This window comes from Hirundo rustica, chromosome 16 (genome assembly GCF_015227805.2).
Source record: "Hirundo rustica isolate bHirRus1 chromosome 16, bHirRus1.pri.v3, whole genome shotgun sequence".
Taxonomy (NCBI): domain Eukaryota; kingdom Metazoa; phylum Chordata; class Aves; order Passeriformes; family Hirundinidae; genus Hirundo; species Hirundo rustica.
Genome location: NC_053465.1, coordinates 105,390 through 123,680, shown reverse-complemented (window position 1 = coordinate 123,680; position 18,291 = coordinate 105,390). Strand labels below are relative to the sequence as shown.

The 18,291-nt window shown below is 38.6% G+C and overlaps 1 protein-coding gene across 8 annotated transcripts in view; it reads left to right on the top strand.

Annotated features, from left to right (window-relative positions):
• SULF2 (sulfatase 2) overlaps nt 1-18,291 on the top strand; it is an 87,684-nt gene that overhangs the window by 45,528 nt on the left and 23,865 nt on the right. For all 8 annotated transcript variants that reach the window (XM_040079884.2, XM_040079881.2, XM_040079882.2 and 5 more), the window contains 6 exons: nt 2,241-2,410; nt 6,590-6,740; nt 7,814-7,989; nt 11,913-12,041; nt 12,963-13,019; nt 13,703-13,832. In XM_040079884.2, coding sequence (XP_039935818.1) covers nt 2,241-2,410; nt 6,590-6,740; nt 7,814-7,989; nt 11,913-12,041; nt 12,963-13,019; nt 13,703-13,832 — 813 coding nt within the window. The remainder of the gene's footprint in view (nt 1-2,240; nt 2,411-6,589; nt 6,741-7,813; nt 7,990-11,912; nt 12,042-12,962; nt 13,020-13,702; nt 13,833-18,291) is intronic.

Below are 18,291 nucleotides of genomic sequence, written 5' to 3'. Positions count from 1 at the left end.
TGATGGAAATATAACTTGTGTGGAACAGTGTCAGTGAAGGCATTTCGTAGGCGCTGTTCTCCATCTCCATTGTACCAAGGAGCCAACAGGGAGCTTTATGTTCCAATACCTTCCGCTCTGTTTTGTGTATGCAAGACTTGAAAATGTGTGTGTTTTCACTTGTTTCAGTTTTGCTTACAGAGTTTGGTAATAAATAAAAAATAAGGATGATGAAAATGAAAACTTTTTATAATCTTCATATTCTTGCATAATTAACAGCTACAGTAGGAAACAGTGTGCAGTACAACGGCACTGGTTGATGTTAACACTGGAGTTCAAATGAGCAAACAGAAGCTGAAATAGAAGACTTTTTCTCTTTCTTTCCTGCCATTTTTGTTGCTGGAAACACGAATTTTCAGCAGTGACCAATATAATCAGATGATTTTTTTTTTTTTTTTTTTTTTTTTTTTTTTTTTTTTTTTTTTAGTCCTATCTATTAATATCAATAAAGTTAATTACCTACCAGTGGAAAACTAGGAAAAAAAAATCACTGACTATTCTCTGTCCTCTAAAGTAACTGCTAAACTCTTCTGAAAATTAAATTCTTCCAGATTTTCTTACAGGATATATTCTACTTTAATTTATCTTTTTCAGTTTCTATCAACATTTAGATTTTTTAGATTAGTTTTAACTTGTACAACTACAACCTCTACAATATGGATCTTAAAAAAAAAACCCTTAAGAAATCAGTTCAGTTAAATGTTTCTGTTTGGTGTTTTGGCCTGGTAAATCCTGGGTTTGCAGTGATTTTCACTTTGACCATGTCGAAACCTCTATCTTTAAAATAAAATCGGAACTCTTCTAAAGGCTAAATCAGAGATGAGTTTCATGCTTAAAGTGATTGACCAGCTTAGAAAAGCAGCATGATGAAGATTAATGGCAGTGTGTTTTTGAGAGCGCTTAAGTATTCTCTCTCAACTACAAATATTGTCTCAGGCATTGAAAGCATGTTCAGAAATCAGTTTTTCTTTGGTACATTTTCCCTTCCCCTGAGTACTTTTATCAGTGGAGGTGCTGCATTTAATGGCTATTTAGAGTGAAAATGCCATCCCAGTAACAGTCATAATCATGGCAGTTTTGTAACAGTCATGCCTTGTGTTGTGACCAGTGTGTAAAATTACAAATGGAGACTTTGCCAGCCTTGTTCTGGGATAGACAAGAAATAACTTGGGGGAAGTAAATATAGTCCATGGAAAAGGCTTCCTCTGAACGACAAGCTGACTTCTCAGACCAAGGATGTTGACAGAGGTGAAGAGGAGCAAGTGTCTTAACTATGGACAGAAAGCTGTATGCAAAAGGAGATGCAATCCAGTCCGTACCACACCTTGTACTTGTTGGCTTGACCAGAGGCAGTTATGTCTGATTTTACATTCTGCTGTAGCATGACAGTTACTTGGGGGTTTTTTTAAGGTGTAGTTTCATATGCTACTCATGTTTGAGGGGTATTTATATTTGCAGTGTTTTCTGGGAAGCCCTAAGGGAGAGCATGTCATTAAAAATCCTGTCTTCAATACCTATAGCTCTTGTAGATATCATAAGGATGACAGTGATATTTCTTAGAAAATATAGAAATAGTCCAACTCTTCTACAGGAAGTTTTCTAAATTCTCAACAATATATGTGATAGAGTGTGCTGGCTTGAAAGCAAAACCAGCGAGAGACTCCAAGCTATATCTCTATCAGATTGTCACTGTAATATTGAATGAAGTCTTTGGTTCAGTTAGCCCACCATCTTCTCATGTTAGTGATTTCTGGTGCAGAAGAAGGTTAAAAAAATAAAAGAACATCAAGCCATTCAGATTTTCAAAGTATTTTTATGATGTAAGGTTGGATTATACACCTTGAAGATATTGATAATCTTTAAAAATTCATACTTGGTTGTTGTGTTTAGTATTGTGTTTTTCATAATGTAGTTACCCACTTTAGGAAGTAAGGGTACTGTTTTATCTCTTTAAATGCCATTCATTTCTGAGAAAAAGTTAGAAGCTGTTGGTTTTTTTATTTCTAGGCAGTGAAGAAAGAATTATTTGGTTCTAGTTTTTTGAGTTTTTTAACATCTGTAACTTACTTCCTCTTTGTACCATTCTAAGTGAAGTAGCTTCTTTTTTCCTATTTCTTATGATACCTCAGATCTCTCCTTATTGCCCCCTGGTTTGAAAATCCTTTTCACATGTCTCATTATACTTTTGGTTCTACTTGCAGGATTATCTGACTGATCTGATTACCAATGACAGTATTACCTTCTTCAGAATATCAAAGAAGATGTATCCTCACAGGCCTGTACTGATGGTTATAAGCCATGCTGCTCCTCATGGTCCTGAAGATTCAGCCCCTCAGTACTCACAACTCTTTCCTAATGCCTCAGAACACATGTAAGAAAAAACCAAAACCTGGAATATGGAAGGTCTGGGTACCTCAGGGGGAACGTTTTCTTTGTAGTACTCCTGGCAGAATTTTGTCATGAATATATAAGAAGAGTTTCTGGATTTTTTTTTTTTATTTTTTTTTTTTAATCTCTTCAGACTAGTACAAGTGTCTTGAGAATGGCTACTGCATCTAGAACTTAGAATTGTAGCTCATTGAGATAAATGGAAAGATTCATATTGAATTCATCAGACATTGTTACATACTGTTTGGAAAATAAAGCACTTTTTATTCTGAGCAGAGTGATCAAAATCTGGTTCTTGGATTATAATCTCTTTGGGGGAAGAAACTCTATCTCCCTGTCCTTACTTATAAACTATAGTACACAATATGTATTACTCTTGTGTCATGTATGGAAAGAACGGAAATACAGGCCTGCAGCACCAAATGACACAGGCTGTTTCTGAATGAGCTGGAATGTCTCTGCATGATGCAATGTCTTGAACAGATCCCAAAAGCAGTATGGCCTGGTTCCTGAAGGAACATGTTCATAAGCTCCATGTTGAGGTGTTTTCTTTTCATAGCACAGAGACACTTTGCATGTACAGCTCTTAATGCTCCATTCCAGGTATCTCCTCACATGGAGGTAAAATGAATACTTCTCCCAAATCACCTCTTGATGCAACTGAAAGCGTTCCTACAGTTTTCTAATTACTGGCTTCATGCCTTCCTTGATGTTTAACATCTGTAACTTTCTCCCTATGTGTTGCCCCCTTCCTTCTTAAGGGGAATTCCGTTTTACTTTGGGTTTGTGGAAGCTGGGAACTAGTGGAAATAATTATCAGTTGGTGGCTGAAGCTCCTCAGGCCTAGTCCAAAGTCCAGGGAAAGCCATTTGAGCTTTTCTGTTTTATTTAAAATAGAGTCTGAGAGAAAAAGCTTCTTCTGTTCTATTGTCTGGTTGCTGTGTAACTTAGAATTATATATTTCATTATTTTCTGCAATGACACAGAGAATCCGTGGCACAGATCTACAACAGTGAAGTGTTTCTTATTTGTTTGCCAACTTAGGCTCTTTTGTTTTCTTTGAAATGAAAACTACAGAAATGCCCAATGAGCAACTTCTCATGGCATATATGCAGTATTGACCTTAGGGTTTTATTAGGTTCCTTTGGAAAGCATTTGGATCTCGGAGATGATTATCATGCAACATTCTGTAACAATTTACTTCCTAGCTGAATGAAAAAGGGTAGAAGGATTGAAGCAATGGAAAATATGGATGATATACATCTATTTTTATTCTGCTAGTACTTTAAACTTAATTGTTCACACTAATTGGGTTTATCTTTCTAATTATAAAGTAATTACCCTTCTTTAATTTAAGTGACTTTTCTTACAGTGATAACAATTACACTGGAAGTATCACTTTGTGAAAAGAAGTTTTGTTTGTAAAAAGAAAAAATTATCCTGGTAGATTAAGGAAACATGTTTTTCTTTTGGATATGAACATAAAACAGGATTTCGTGTACATCTTACACAAAGAAATTGACAGTTGTCTTCTAAACAATTTTTCCAGCACTGCATAATGATGATGATGATAATAGTAGTAGTAGTAGTAGTAGTATTCTGCCACAGTTTTCATTGGCCTGGGTTTAGGAATAAATGTAAAAGTGCAGAACATGTGCAGAGTGAGAGAATGATGCAAGTTTATTCTCTACTTTCCATTTTTCCCCTTGTTCCCAAATTCTAAGGAATCTCAGTGACAGATAAGTCTGTCAATGATAAAGGGTTGCAGGCAGTTCTTACTGTATCATTGTAACATGGATATTGTAAGGAAGGATCAGAATGCAGGTGGAACAGTTACAAATTGCCTTAAAGCAGTAAGCAATACCCTGAACACAGTGTTTGCCTAGTCCCCAAAGCAGAAGGGAGTACACCATGTGGTACGACACTCCACCTTTTCCTGTGGCAGTACTGGTGAAGTCTGTAAGTAGATTCTGTGGAAAAGAAAAGCCAAGGGAAAGCAGGATGGTAGTGCTTGGCGTTGACTGATATACATACTGCATCGTGTGGCATTGCTAGTAATAGCTAAAAGCCAGTGGTCTGGATTTTAGTCATGGTGCTGCTTTGCTTCTGAGCTCTGGTATGTACTTTGGCTAATTTATGCTGCTGTTCTCTTGATTCTGTGCTGTGTTCTGGCTGGTATAACCATTCTGTCCTATACTGCAGACTCGACTCTCTCCATCACATTCTGTAGAGCTCCTCTCCATGTGCATCTGCAGCCTTGTCTTGTTTGAAAATTATTCACAGAGCAGATAGTCAAATGCAATCTGTCTGGGGCTTCTCGTCAGGTTCCTTCAAAGAAATTGTCTCAGCTAGATTCTAGGAATGTTAATTTTTGTATTTTTCCCATAAGAGAGACAAATCTTTTAAGGATTAAAGGGTTACATTTGTAGTAATCAAGGAAACTGTGGGCGCTTTGGTTGGATTAAATAGTGGGAGGTTTCAAATCAGCCAGGAAATCACAAAGTAAGCGGAAAAGGAGTTTGTGAAGCATTTTTGATTCATTCTGGGCATCACATAGCAACAGTTTCCATAAATGTCAGCATTTTCAAAGAAGCAATGTCATTATTTCAACCACATTAACATTCTGAAATTCAAGAGACTATTAACAATACAGAGAGAATAGGCACCAGCCCTTTCCTCCCTGTATGAAGAAGCCTCCCCTTGCCACCTATGCACATTTTTCAGTTAGCATCTGACAGAGGCTTTCAGCATAAAACATTTCACTGTCAGATTATTAGTTTAATATTTGTATTAAATCTCATAAGACTGCCATATTCAAAGATACCTTAGATATGCAGTATTTCGATGAGAAGTTTCTACTTACATTATTTTTTAGCTTAGTAACTTACCTTGATGCTCTGTTGCCTATACAAAACCAAAAGTAGGATTTTCCCAAATGGGAATTTATCAGGAAATTTTGTGTTGCTAAGAGATAAATAAATGAGTAGTTGATATTTTTCTCTGTGTTACTGTGTCACTCTCTTGGCTTGTGCATTTGCATAGACTGAGTTTACTGCTTTAGATGAAAAAAGAAAGCCTAATCAAATTACCTAGGAAAAGTAATTTTTAATGGTTTAGACTCTGCACGTGATGCGTTTGAGCCATGATGTGAAGAAATTGTAAAAACAGTCTTCAACCTGAAGTAATAAGGAATAAATATAGTATGTAAGAATAGTATTTCTTGCAAATGTAAGCTTTAATAATAGCTTTTAGTGAGTTGGTAATGCAGAGAGTTGACATCATGGTGGTAAAATAAATCTTTTATTTAGGTTCAGCTAAACTATAGTAATACAATTATATAATTATGCATAAAAAAGTGATTGCTGGGACTTCCAACCATGTGAAACTATGGACGTTATTTTTTCCTCATCACTTTAATGATGTCCCAGGACTATTGAGAACTTGGAGGAACAGTGAAATATTCTAGGGGGGACATTGAGCCAGGTTGTTGGGATTTTGCAGGGACTTCAAGCAAAGGAGTTGGTGGCTGGAATGAATTTTCAAAATACAGCCCTATTTCCTTGTCCCACTTTTCTTCACAAGTCTTTAAAATCTGGCTGTGTGGCCACTTCTGCTGCTCACATGCAGTTGGATACCAGTAGGCTGAGTGCCTGTGCTCCTCTGGTGCATAAGTGTGAAAATATTCAAGTAACCAGTCATGCTGAACTCCAGAAAGCTGTTAAAGAATACATTAGAACATTTACAGCAAGTTCTATGGTTATTTTTTAACAGCTTGCACAAGATGTAGTATTTGGTGCTACTGTGGGCAGAGTGAAAACAAAGCAGTTGCGTGAGTAGGAGCTCTATAATACATGCTTCATCCTGATCATACTCATGGAGTTAAGGCTTTTAAGGCTAAGTCTCTTGGCCTTGAAATGTACACTTGTTAGTATGAAATCGCTGGAAACATAAGGTATGTTTAATGTTTTCATAGATTTCATTCCCCCCCGAGAGGTTTTCGTGGTCCCATGTTTCATAGCATGAAAGTAGAAGACGTTTCAAAAGCGATCTTAATATTTTCTCATGTACCTCAGACAGTACTTCCTATAGTGTTAATTAAATAGAAATCAATATTCATTTTTCTGCTTGGCTAAAACATTGTGGTTTTCTCTCTGTTCCTTAGTACTCCCAGTTATAATTATGCTCCAAATCCAGACAAGCACTGGATAATGAGGTATACCGGTCCCATGAAACCTATACACATGGAGTTCACTAACATGCTACAGAGAAAGCGCCTTCAGACACTCATGTCAGTGGATGACTCTATGGAGATGGTAAGATTAATAGTCACTTTTGTTTTGTTTTTTTGGCTAAACAGGTGCTCATTTCTTGAGTTAAGCTCCACATTGTCCTTAATATGAAGATAAGGGAGAAAGAAGGAGGAGGACTGCATCCGTTTTTTAATACTGTGTAATCCTCTCACCTCTGATCATTTTGTCTCTTTATTCAATGTGTAAGGTTCCTCATCTCCTAAAGACAGGTACCCTGAGCTGGGTGGTGTGAACAACAAGCTGACTTGTTGCCACAGATAACATGAAAGAGAAAGGGATTGCCTGAAAAACTACACGTCATAAATCCTAAAAATGTATCCTCTGATAAAGAAAAGGTCATCCTACCACCTGTTGGAAATAACTACTTAAAATGTGTGTCTATTTTGATCCAGTAACACTGAGCTTCTGAGAGAAGAAAACAACAGCAGGAAAAAGGAATGATATGGGAGTCTTAACTGGAATGACCCCGGGGTAAACCCATCCCAGGACGTTAAATACTGGAAGTAAATAAATATGTAGATTGGTACTTCTAAAATTGTCTACATCATGTAACGATGAGATTTCTTAATGCAAACTATGTGTCTTCAACAAAATGTTTGGATTCACTAAAAGCTATACTGAAAAAAGAATGATTTTGCAGATTTAAAGGTGTTGCCATTTTTCTGCTTATCTCTTGGCATTCTTATTCAAAAAAATAAGAGGAGTCCTCTAAGGCAAAAATGAGATTATTTAAATGGCATTGCACAAGCTTGTTACTAATGTCTTACAATTACTGATTCAGGCAAATATGATCTCTGCTTCATGTTAATTGTTTAGATGGATCAGATACCAGCATTAGAGGAAATGCTAATGTGTTTTACCTTAAAACAGAATTTTGTATTCTAATAGCCACAATATTGGGTTAGTAAAATTAAGATGTGATTATATATTATTCAAGTGGTTCATTGTGGTAACTCGGTGCCATCCTTAGCTGTTGTTATTTGTACATTACACATAGGCAGAAAGTGATATTCTGCATTCCACATGTAGAGTTACACAGTGGAATAAACTTTATATTTTGTTTTGCTTTTTTTCAGATTTACAATATGTTGGCTGAAATGGGAGAACTGGAAAATACGTATCTAATATACACAGCAGACCATGGCTATCATATTGGGCAGTTTGGGCTGGTGAAAGGGAAGTCCATGCCATATGAGTTTGATATCAGAGTTCCTTTCTATGTCCGAGGACCAAATGTGGAGGCTGGGTCCTTGTAAGTTCTTTGCTTCTGTGTGTGTTGTGTGCTGAAAACTTCATGTTCACACCTGTAGTTGTATTGATCTGGCAGCCAAATGGAGGCACGAAGTTCTGCCCATCCTGCTTATCTTTGGCAGAATATGTCTCCTCAGAAACTGGTAGCACAGGATGGTGTAACCAACTCAAGGCCATTGCCTTTTTGCTTGCATGGGTGTGCAGCACAAGCCACTGAACTTTTGTGGATATAGTTGAAAAATCAATTTGAATTTTGTCCAATCTAGGAAACACTTGCATTCTTTTCAGGAGTGCAAATTGTATGCATAACTGTCACTTTAAATGTAAAAAATATACTGTATAACGTAGATAATTATTGCTGAACACTGGAGTCACTTGTTTCAGTTTATAAAGACCAGTTAATATATTATCATCCACAGCATATTCTTTTTGGCTCATTCTTTTAGACTACATGGTTAGGGCTTTTTGCTGGATGCACACAAGCATGCAGAGTATAACTGTTAATTAAAATGGTGGCTTTGATCAGGTAAAAAATTAAGTAAATGCACTTTCTAAGCAATTATTTCAGATAGCAAATATTTGCACTTAGGTAATGATTTTGGACAGAGTGCCATAAATTGCTGCCTAATATTTATATCAGTGTGCATGTTTTAGCATAATTAACACACGCAGTCTTCCACACATGATTTTTTCTTTACCCCAGAGGAATGGATCTAGTGTGTAATGTGACAGCAAATAGCTATTAAAAGCATCTCATTCTGTATGCTGGTTAAATTCACTGATTCACATTATCTGAAGGCAGAAAAATGTTAAATTCTATAGATTTTGCACTGTGTTTCTGATTTATTTTCAGCAGGTGTGCATGTGAAAAAAACAATATTCTCTAAAGAGCAGGGAGGGTTTCCTCACTTGAGGTTAAACATGTTACCTCAGCACTGAAAGAGTTTTGTCTGCAGTAGCCCGGAATTTCAAATGAGCTGGAATAGCCTTCTAAAAACCTGCTCTCTTTTCCTTTGACTGCAGTTTTTGGCCTTCCTGGAGAGTCAATGCTAACATGCCCCAAGTGACTGAGCTAGTGCTTCTGCAAAATGTAAGGGTAGAGACCAGCCACATTTTGTCTACTGCAGTTCAAGGATCTCTACACTCAGATATCCATAAAAGCTCTGAAACCTTCCCACTGAATTTTATTTTTCAAAGACTTCTGAAGATGAAAACATGTTTCTGCTAGAATTGAAATATTCTGACAGAATCTTAACAGAACAGAGCCTGTCACAGTAGAACAAATAGGAAGAACAGGATAAAACACCTTGGAGAGGGAATGCATCAGATAATAAATAGATCTTTGCTCTCAGCCTGATTTTCTTTAAATGGCAGAACTTCAGTCATACGTGTTTTGTGTGAACTTCTATGTTTTTCCTGCAGAATAATTGTCGTGACTCCCTTTTGATACTGGGGAAATTTTAATAGCAATCACCATAGCAAGTCATTACTAACCTCTCATTTCTGTTACAAATATGGTACATCATAATTGTTAGTAATTAAAATCAAATCAGGTACATCAATTTAATTCATCACCTATGCTTTTGTCAATGCCCATTTGCTTACCCTCTCAAAGAGGGAGTAATTTTCAAATAGTATCTCATTAAATAATGTGACTTTAGCAGCTTTCTTCTTTCCTATATTTCAAGCTGGGATTTTGCACTAACATTTATTGCAGCCCATCTGGTCCCATCCTTCCTTCGTGCATGCACATCCTAACACAGTGATTGTATATGCTGAGTGCTGTAGAACACTGTGTAGCAGTATGCTTGTTCTACTTTTTCCCCCCGTTGTTAAGAAGTTGAGGGCCTTTCTTGATTTCTAATCCTTGTTTTTCAAAGAAGTAAGGAAAAGCAATAGCACACAGCTGATAAACAGTATTCATATATGTTAATATTGTGAGGAATTACACACTCAACTTCAACACACATGGCTGAAGTAAGTGTTTAAGGTTCAACGTAATAAACAACTGGGGTGCAGGACATGAAGGAATACTAAGTAAATCTGATGATGATACTAAACTGGGAGGAGCTGTCGACCCTTGCAAACACAGAGAGGCCCTGCAGAGAGACATTGACAAATTAGAGAGATGGGCAAGCATCAAATGTCTGAAGTTTAACAAGGGCAAGTTTTGGAATCTGCGCCTGCACCAGGACAACCCTGGAGATACGGACAGGCTGCGGGGAGAGAGGCTGGAGAGCAGCTGTGGAAAAGGACCTGGGGGTCCTGGGCGACAGAATGTTGAACATGAGTCGGCAGTGCCCTGGCAGCCAGGAGGGCCAGCCGTGTCCTGGGGAGCATCAGGCCCAGCGTTGCTGGCCGGGTAAGGGACAGGGTTGTCCTGCTCTGCACTGGGGCAGCCTCACCTTGAGTGCTGGGGGCAGTTTGGGGCACCACAATCTTAGAAGGATATAAAGCTATTTAGAGAACATCTAAAGGAGGCTATGAAGATGCTGAAGGGTCTGGAGCCTTGTGAGGTGTGGCTGAGGTCACTTGGCTTTTTCAGCCTGGAGAAGAGACTGAGGGGGAGACCCCACAGCAGTATACAACTTCCTCATGATGGGAAACAAAATGGTAGACACCAACGCCTTCTCTCTGTTGACTAGTGACAGGACCCAAGGCAACAGCATGAAGTTCTGACAGGGAGGTTTGGGTTGGATATTAGGAAAACACTCTTCTCACAGAGGATGGTCAGGCTGCCAGGGGAAGCAGGCATGGCACTGAATCTGCCAGAGCTCAAGAAGCATTTTGGACAATGCTTTCAGACATGTGTTGGGGTTCTTGTAGCTGTCTGGGCTTGTGCAGGGTCGTGAGTTGGACTCAGAGATCATTGTAGATTCTTTCCAACTCAGGATACTCTATGATTCTGTGAACATAAATGGAAAACACTTGTGCAAAAGCAGACCTATAGTAGAACCAAATCACATGATTTAAAATGTTGGGCATTCATTTAGCTACTGAATTCTGGGCTGGATGCATATGAGTTCACATGAGTTCATATACATATGAGTACAGGGCTAGATGCTCTGATATATGAACTCTTATTTAGCTGTGACAGTTCAGTAGGTTTGGGGATAGAAGCTGTCTGACTACTTGGGAGTTGATGCTAATATTTTATCCAAATTTGAAGTCAGTTTGAATTCAGATGTACGGTTAACTGTGGTGGCTGAGGAGCACATGCCATACTCTGCAAAATACCAGAGGATGGCTATTTGTAAGTTTTTGCAGAGTGTGCAAACTCGTGCTCTTCAAAAGATTGTTTTAGTTCAAGCTGTTATTTTTTTTTTTTTTCTTCTTTGTAGCTGTCCCCCCTGTGCTGCTTTTTTCTCCATCCCTTTCCTTTTTCTGTCTCACACTGTAAATGAACAGTCACTTTTAGTTTTTACTAGTGCCTAGCAATATATTTCTCATGTTCTCTTCAGAACATGCCTACTGTGATAGAATCTGAGGTACTCATTTCTTTACCAGATTTTGAAACAGGTAAAGCATGTGCTACCTGCCAAATCTGCTTTTTAAGAAAGTCATCAGCATATTTGGCAGGCATTTTGATTCTGTAAGACACCCAAACAGTTTTTCCAATGGTTTTTTAACCATCTTTTGCAAAAATTAACTAACTTTACTTTATGAACTGCTTTGCTTTCTGCTTTGCTCTGTTTTAAAATATTTGCTCTGTTTAAAATATTTGTATTGGTCTCCTTGAGATTATGCAATTTATCTATATATTATATGCTAATTCCCTTCATGGAAAAGAATCAGATTGTGTCCTCTTTTATTTGCAGGTGTCACAAAATAAGCCTTTTCAGGTCCTTGGACTCTATGAAAGCTGGAGTTGCTTAGTATTATTGTATAGACTTCGAACTCTTTTGTCCTATGCTTTTTTTTCAGGAATCCTCACATTGTGTTAAATATTGATCTCGCACCCACAATTCTAGATATTGCTGGATTGGATATTCCGTCTGATATGGATGGTAAATCCATTCTAAAGCTGCTGGATTCTGAGAAACCAGTAAATAGGTAAGAAATGGAAATGTTGCATGGAAACATGCATGTGTTTGTACAAGAGACTGAACAAGTATTCAGCAGCATGCAGAAAATTTAAAGGAAAGTATAGTAAAATCACCGTCTATCTGAGTACATCATTCACTGGAAAGTCGGAAGGCTATTTGGCATATACAACTCACTTTGGTTATTTTTATTTTGGCACATTCATATTCTAGATGTATGGCATACATGGCGTCTGTATATACTAAATGTAGAAGTGAGAGGGCTACACAGGAAAGTCTTTAGCGATATAAGTTATAGATTTAAATGTCTTGTGGCATCATTTGTAGCAAAGCATTTCATATCAAATAAATAGTAAGATAATTGAAGGTGTTTGTTGTGTATCAAACTATAATATAAAGACAGGCTAGCACTAAAAGCTGCAGTTTTTATTTAAGGCTTTCCATCAGTACTTTCATTGGAAAATGACTGAGGAAGAGAATTAGACTTGCTAGAGGATACTTGCCAGAGAAAATCAGAAGGAAAAGGGAAGAACTGTTTGCTTTATAAGTAGCTGGGTGGAGGGAAGGGGGGAATGGCGGAGCTGCTTTAGAATAGGCTACTTTTTGGGTAGATGCAGTGTAAGAGCCAGGAAATCCTGATTTAATTTGTGATCCTTTGTGAACGAGGAAAATTCAGTTAATCCCTTATGCCTTAAACATGCTTGTGTTGAAGAAATTGTACTGTGTAAACCTGCTGTGGATTTGGTTCCTGTGAGAAAAATACTTGGTTTTCAGTGGAGAGATGTATGTCCCTACTTCATAGAGCTGGATGTCCTCTTGTGCAGTTACGTGGCACGTTTCTTGTTGGACTTAGGGGTGGGAGAGAAAACTGGAGTATAACTTGGGTTACTGGTTTTGTGGGAATTGTCTTCCTCTCCTTGTTTCCTTCTAGGTTTCATTTAAAGAAAAAGATGAAGGTGTGGAGAGACTCGTTCCTAGTGGAAAGAGGGTAAGGAAAGCGTTAATCACAAAGTCTTTTTAAATGGAAGGATATTGAATACCTAAAGGCAAGACAGCACTCTGCTCGATCTAAAGCCATTTAGCTGTGCCAGCGGGCACGCTGCAGTCTGCCTAATGGCAGTGGTTGTGTGGTTGGAGGGAATGCATGGCCTCTGCCTACAACCTGCAAAAATGTGCCCTTGTGGTGGGAGAAGGGGCATTTACTTGGATTGAGAGAGAGGAAGGCATCCCATTTTGCTTTCAGCTGCTGTCCCCCACCCTCCTGCTTGTATCATGGGATTATGAGCAACCCTTCCTCTCCGCATCTTCATCTGCTGGCCATTCCCTCTGCACCTTTGCCTTAATATATAAATGGGGGTATGAGGGGTTTGCAAAGTGCAGCCCTGTCAAATGTGATGTGGTCTCTCTAGAGTGACCGTTGTCACTGCCCTGTGACTTAGGTATGTAATGCAGTGTTTTAATTTTATATGTTTTTGTATGCACTCTGAGAGCAGGACATGAATAACTTGTGTGTTATTGGACAGGCTAAATGCTAGTTTCTACTGGACTGTTGAGTTTTGGCTACCAGGGATGCTGTGGACTTGGAAAATAACTACTCCTCTGAGTCTTTTCAGCTAACTGTATTTGTATGTTGGGGTTAATATTAACATAAGAATATTTTTTCTTTTCCAGTAAACTGCTGCATAAAAGGGAGAATGAGAAGGTAGATGCCCAAGAAGAAAACTTTCTACCCAAATACCAGCGTGTGAAAGACCTCTGTCAGCGAGCTGAGTATCAAACAGCTTGTGAACAGCTTGGCCAGGTAGGGCATTGTTACCCCTGACTGCAAGTAAGCAGTTGTAATTGGGCTAAGCTCGACACCTTCCCTGTCTCAATGTCCTTCACCTCATCATCAATACCAGCCTATAAATCACGTGGTTCGTTCTGTGGCCTTTGCTCAAAGCTTTATTACAGCATTTATGAGATTGACTGTCAGTCAGAAAATTGCTGATTCAAGTGTTCTGTATTGATCCATGACTACCATTAAGGAAACCGCCTAGGTTGTTTTAATGTTTTATTTCCCAAAGAGAATGGGGTCTGGAATTCATTAGTGATGAGAAGCTACAATGTATGTAACAGATTAGCTTTTTTCAAATACATAGAGTTTGCTTTGCTTTGAATTCTCTCTTTAATTCATTTTGTTGTTGTTACTTGGAACTACATATAGTAATGGGAAACTAGAATTCTATTAATTCAATGTATCCCTCCTCTTAACAAAAACACGCTGGGAAAACACACGTACAGTAATGGCTGGAGGCAGGCCGTGTGTATATGGGCATAAATACGCTCATTGATTGTGTGTCATTTCCCTTGTTGCATAACTGTTTTGGGTAGATATGACAATAGATAGATACAAGATACAAGTTACATAGGAGAAATTAATGGGAAAAAAAATTGGGGTAGTATCAATACATGGTCTTGACATGCACAGGACAGGATTTTGTAAATTTACCAGAGCAGTGCAAAGGCAAAGCATGGCTATCTCCAGAGAATTCATCACTCTTGGCAAAATTGACTCTAGTTCATTGCTCTCTCATGCAGGTATGGGTCAGAGAACCCCTTTCCAAGGACTGTAACGCATTCTGTGGACAAAGGGGTGAAGGTAAATGGGTCCACATGCTAATATGTCTGTTATCACACTGGCATTACCTCCTATCCTGGCAGCCCCCGAGGGCTATCAGGATAAGTTAGTCTGTGGAATATGACTGTTCTTGCAGATGAGATATGAATGACTTACCCTGCTATAGTCAGTAATGTGTTACTTAGGCTGCAGTAGTTCATTTTTTTTACTGTCAAAGGCCAGGCTCCACACTTCTGGCTCTACTGATCGTGCAGTTCAGTGCAACTGTGAAATGAGTCCATTGTTCCTTAGGTGTTTGGATCCAATTCATGTGTACAAGAGTTTTCCAGATGTTCTTTTCCTCCTGTGACTTCTATGTCAGATTTAGTATATGGAGCAATTACAATGTCCTGTTCTTTGTAAAAATACCAAACTTAAAGGAATACTATATGCAGTAGTTTATTGTCGTCAGAAGTCTTGAGCTAAAATTTTAGCTGAATGGGAGCAAGCCATTGTTTTATGAATTTGCAATGTTATTTGAGGAACTGGAGGAAAAGTTAGTGTTCCTACTACAACACTGTCCAGTAAGTAGTATGGGGAAATACAGCTTTTGTTTTTTATTTCATCACTGTTTTCACTTCAAGAGAAGTATAAAATGTCAACTCCATACTCAATATTACCAATAAATTCCACAGCATAGATCTGCTAATAAGACATGCTTGTGTTGCATCCTCATTGTCAGGAGACAGAGAGGAGAATTGCTTTGAACAGTTTGGGCAGACATAATAGGAAGTGATAGGATGGAATTGAGCAAAAAAAGAAATTTACGTTGAACATCGGGAAAAATTGCCAAACAATCAAGTGAATGAAAATCTGTGAAGAGCTCTCAAGGGAGTCTCAATCCATCTAACCCCTACTCTAGAGAATATGTCCTAGTAGTCTGTCTAGACAATAGGAATACTGGGAGATGAATGTGCTTATTTGAGGAAAAATTGTGTATAACTTTGGGTGCATCCAAAAATCTCTTCAGAGTGAGGGAAGACTAACTTCTCAAAAGACAAAGGGGTATTGTCTGTTTGCTGGAGCTGTTCACAGCTCTGCACAGTAAGGAGAGTGAGCCCAAGCTAATAACATAGTACTGCCTTGGGGAGTTGATGTTACGCAGATGTAGTGGTTATTTAGCAGATGTCTTCTGATCTTGCAGGACACTATTTAACAGTACTTGGAGTGTTCAGTACAAAAAGTGAGTTTTCAAATCCTGATGCAAAGATAATTACCTGTCTGGGTCAGAATTAGTTGAAAGCTTGCTGAAATCATTGGGACCCTTTCTTTTGACTTAAACAAGTTTTGGGGACCTGCTATTCCGTGCACAGAGAAATCTGAGCAGTCCCAGGAGAGCAGGAGACAAGAAGCACAAATGGAGAACAAAGACTCAGAAGGGGAGTGAAGGACAAGAGACAAGGACAGAGCTTAAAGGAGAGGTAAATAAAGCTTTGAATATGAGATGGAGAATTTGAAATTCTGCTTTGTGAGCATGCAAGCTTGTGAATACTGATCTATTGCAACAAAATTATTTTTGCAAATTTCTGTCACCCTCCTTAACCCATATTCGTTTTGATAAGAGAGTACCAAGATCATGGAGATGAGGCTATTCATGGTGTCTAAAACCTTGTTTCACAGTCCACCATGTGGATTTTTTTGGCATCACTAATATGTGTAAATTCCTCTCAGAGCAATGGGAATCTGTTTGTTGACGTGTTTTCTTTTTCAGTTATTAGGGTTTGGTGTGTGTTACTTATTTGCATCCAACAAAGGGTGTCTGTAGAATCAGATGAAAGAGCAGCTCTGTATTCAAGGATTTAAAAGAAATGAGCTCTTTCCACATGAAATTTAAAAAAAAAAAGAAGTTTATCCTAGTACCTAATGGCTTCCGCACAATTTTTTTCTTTTCAGTGTACTTTGGCCTTTCATTTTAAGCTGGCTGGTGAGTGGAAGCTGACCCACTTTCATCTGGTAGCCTGCATTAATGTGCTTTTGTGGAAGCCAATTATGATAGCAGCATTGCTCTGCAGAGTACTTCCAGCAACCCCACAGTATCATAACAACAGCTGCACAAAATCTCTCTTTAAGTAAGTTGCCAATTTTGTGCACGTTTGATAAAGATGCAGCACCTGCAGCAGTGCTGATTGCCATAGGGAATCCATGCTATACATGTAAAAACTCCCAAAATTAAAAGATAGGAATTTTTTCTTCAGCAGGACCTGCATAGTACAATAATACTCCTAACTCGTGAAGAGAAATAGTGGCCTGATTTCACCTTATTTCCTTTTCAAATATGTTTTACTTTCAAAGATTTATTTACATGCAAATCTGATACAAAGTAGAAATTGCCTTTAAATAGCATTAAAAGTATCATTTTATGTGGCAGTTTTCACCGGAGAACATTCAAAATGCAAAAGTTTGCACTTTGCTTCTTTCGGGTGTTCTGCAAATGAAAGATTTGACATAAGGGTCTTCCCTCCAATTGTTTTGTACTATAGCAGGATCATGAAGGGATACTCTCTTTTTGCAACTGGCCTGAAGAGGCCATAAGTAAAAACACGTCACTTACTTGCTTAGTGCCTGCAGTTCTCTCACATAACATGGCATACCAGTGATGAAAATATTCTGGTCAATGTGTGGCTTCGTTAGCAGTTCAGAAAGGATACCTCTACATCATATTCCTGATTTCACCACAATCATTATTAGCCATTGCTTAGTGCCAAGGGAGGAACAATAGACAAAAAATTGCTTCTTTTTTCTCATTTTTCTGAGGCCAGTGCAGCTTGAGGATTTATCAACCAGACCTAGGAAACAGTGTCAGGTTTTGGAAGGAATTTTTTAAAAACCAAAAAAACCCAAACAAACAAAACCCAGAAAAAAACAAACCAAAAACCAGCTGCTGAGACACAGAATTGTTGGAACCCTGGAGGTTGAGAATTTCAGGCTTTCTGTGCTGGGGAATGCTGACCCTCAGGCAAGCACCGCATTTGACTTGAGGCCTTGGAACAGGCTTCCGAGACTGAGTGATGGCACTGGGGTTGTGGGTGTGTAGTTTGAATGGGGTTGTGTGATCTCACAGGGTAAAAAACTTGGATTTGAGATTTTAGTATATAGCGGTGCATGTGAGTCAGGATGGAGGACTTTGGGTGTTGTTTGAGTCCTCCTTCTTCACCTTCTTCCTCATGGGTTTGGGTGGTTTTCTGTAGTTGGTTGATGGAGTCCGCATTGCGGATTTCAGGTGGTTGATTGTTGCGTTTAAAGCAGGGGTGGTTTGGGTGGCATTTCATGATTGGACAGGTTGTCCTTGGGAAGACCTTAAAGGAATAGAGAATCTACCTTCATTTGCTAACTTGCTAGTTAGAGCTCGTGGCTCGTGAGTCTGTAAATAAATAAGAATTAATGAACATCCAAGTCCCAACACAAACCACCACCTACCATGTATTAATCCCAACCTTGGTGGGGAAAAAGATGCCAGAGCTGTCGCAAATGGTGCCCCATGTGAGGATCGAACTCGCGACCTTCAGATCATGAGACTGATGGGATGAATTAGGGCTCAGCTCTGAAAGATATGTGTTTCAATGGAATATTTTGTAGCAAGACTTATATAATTGGCTGTTTT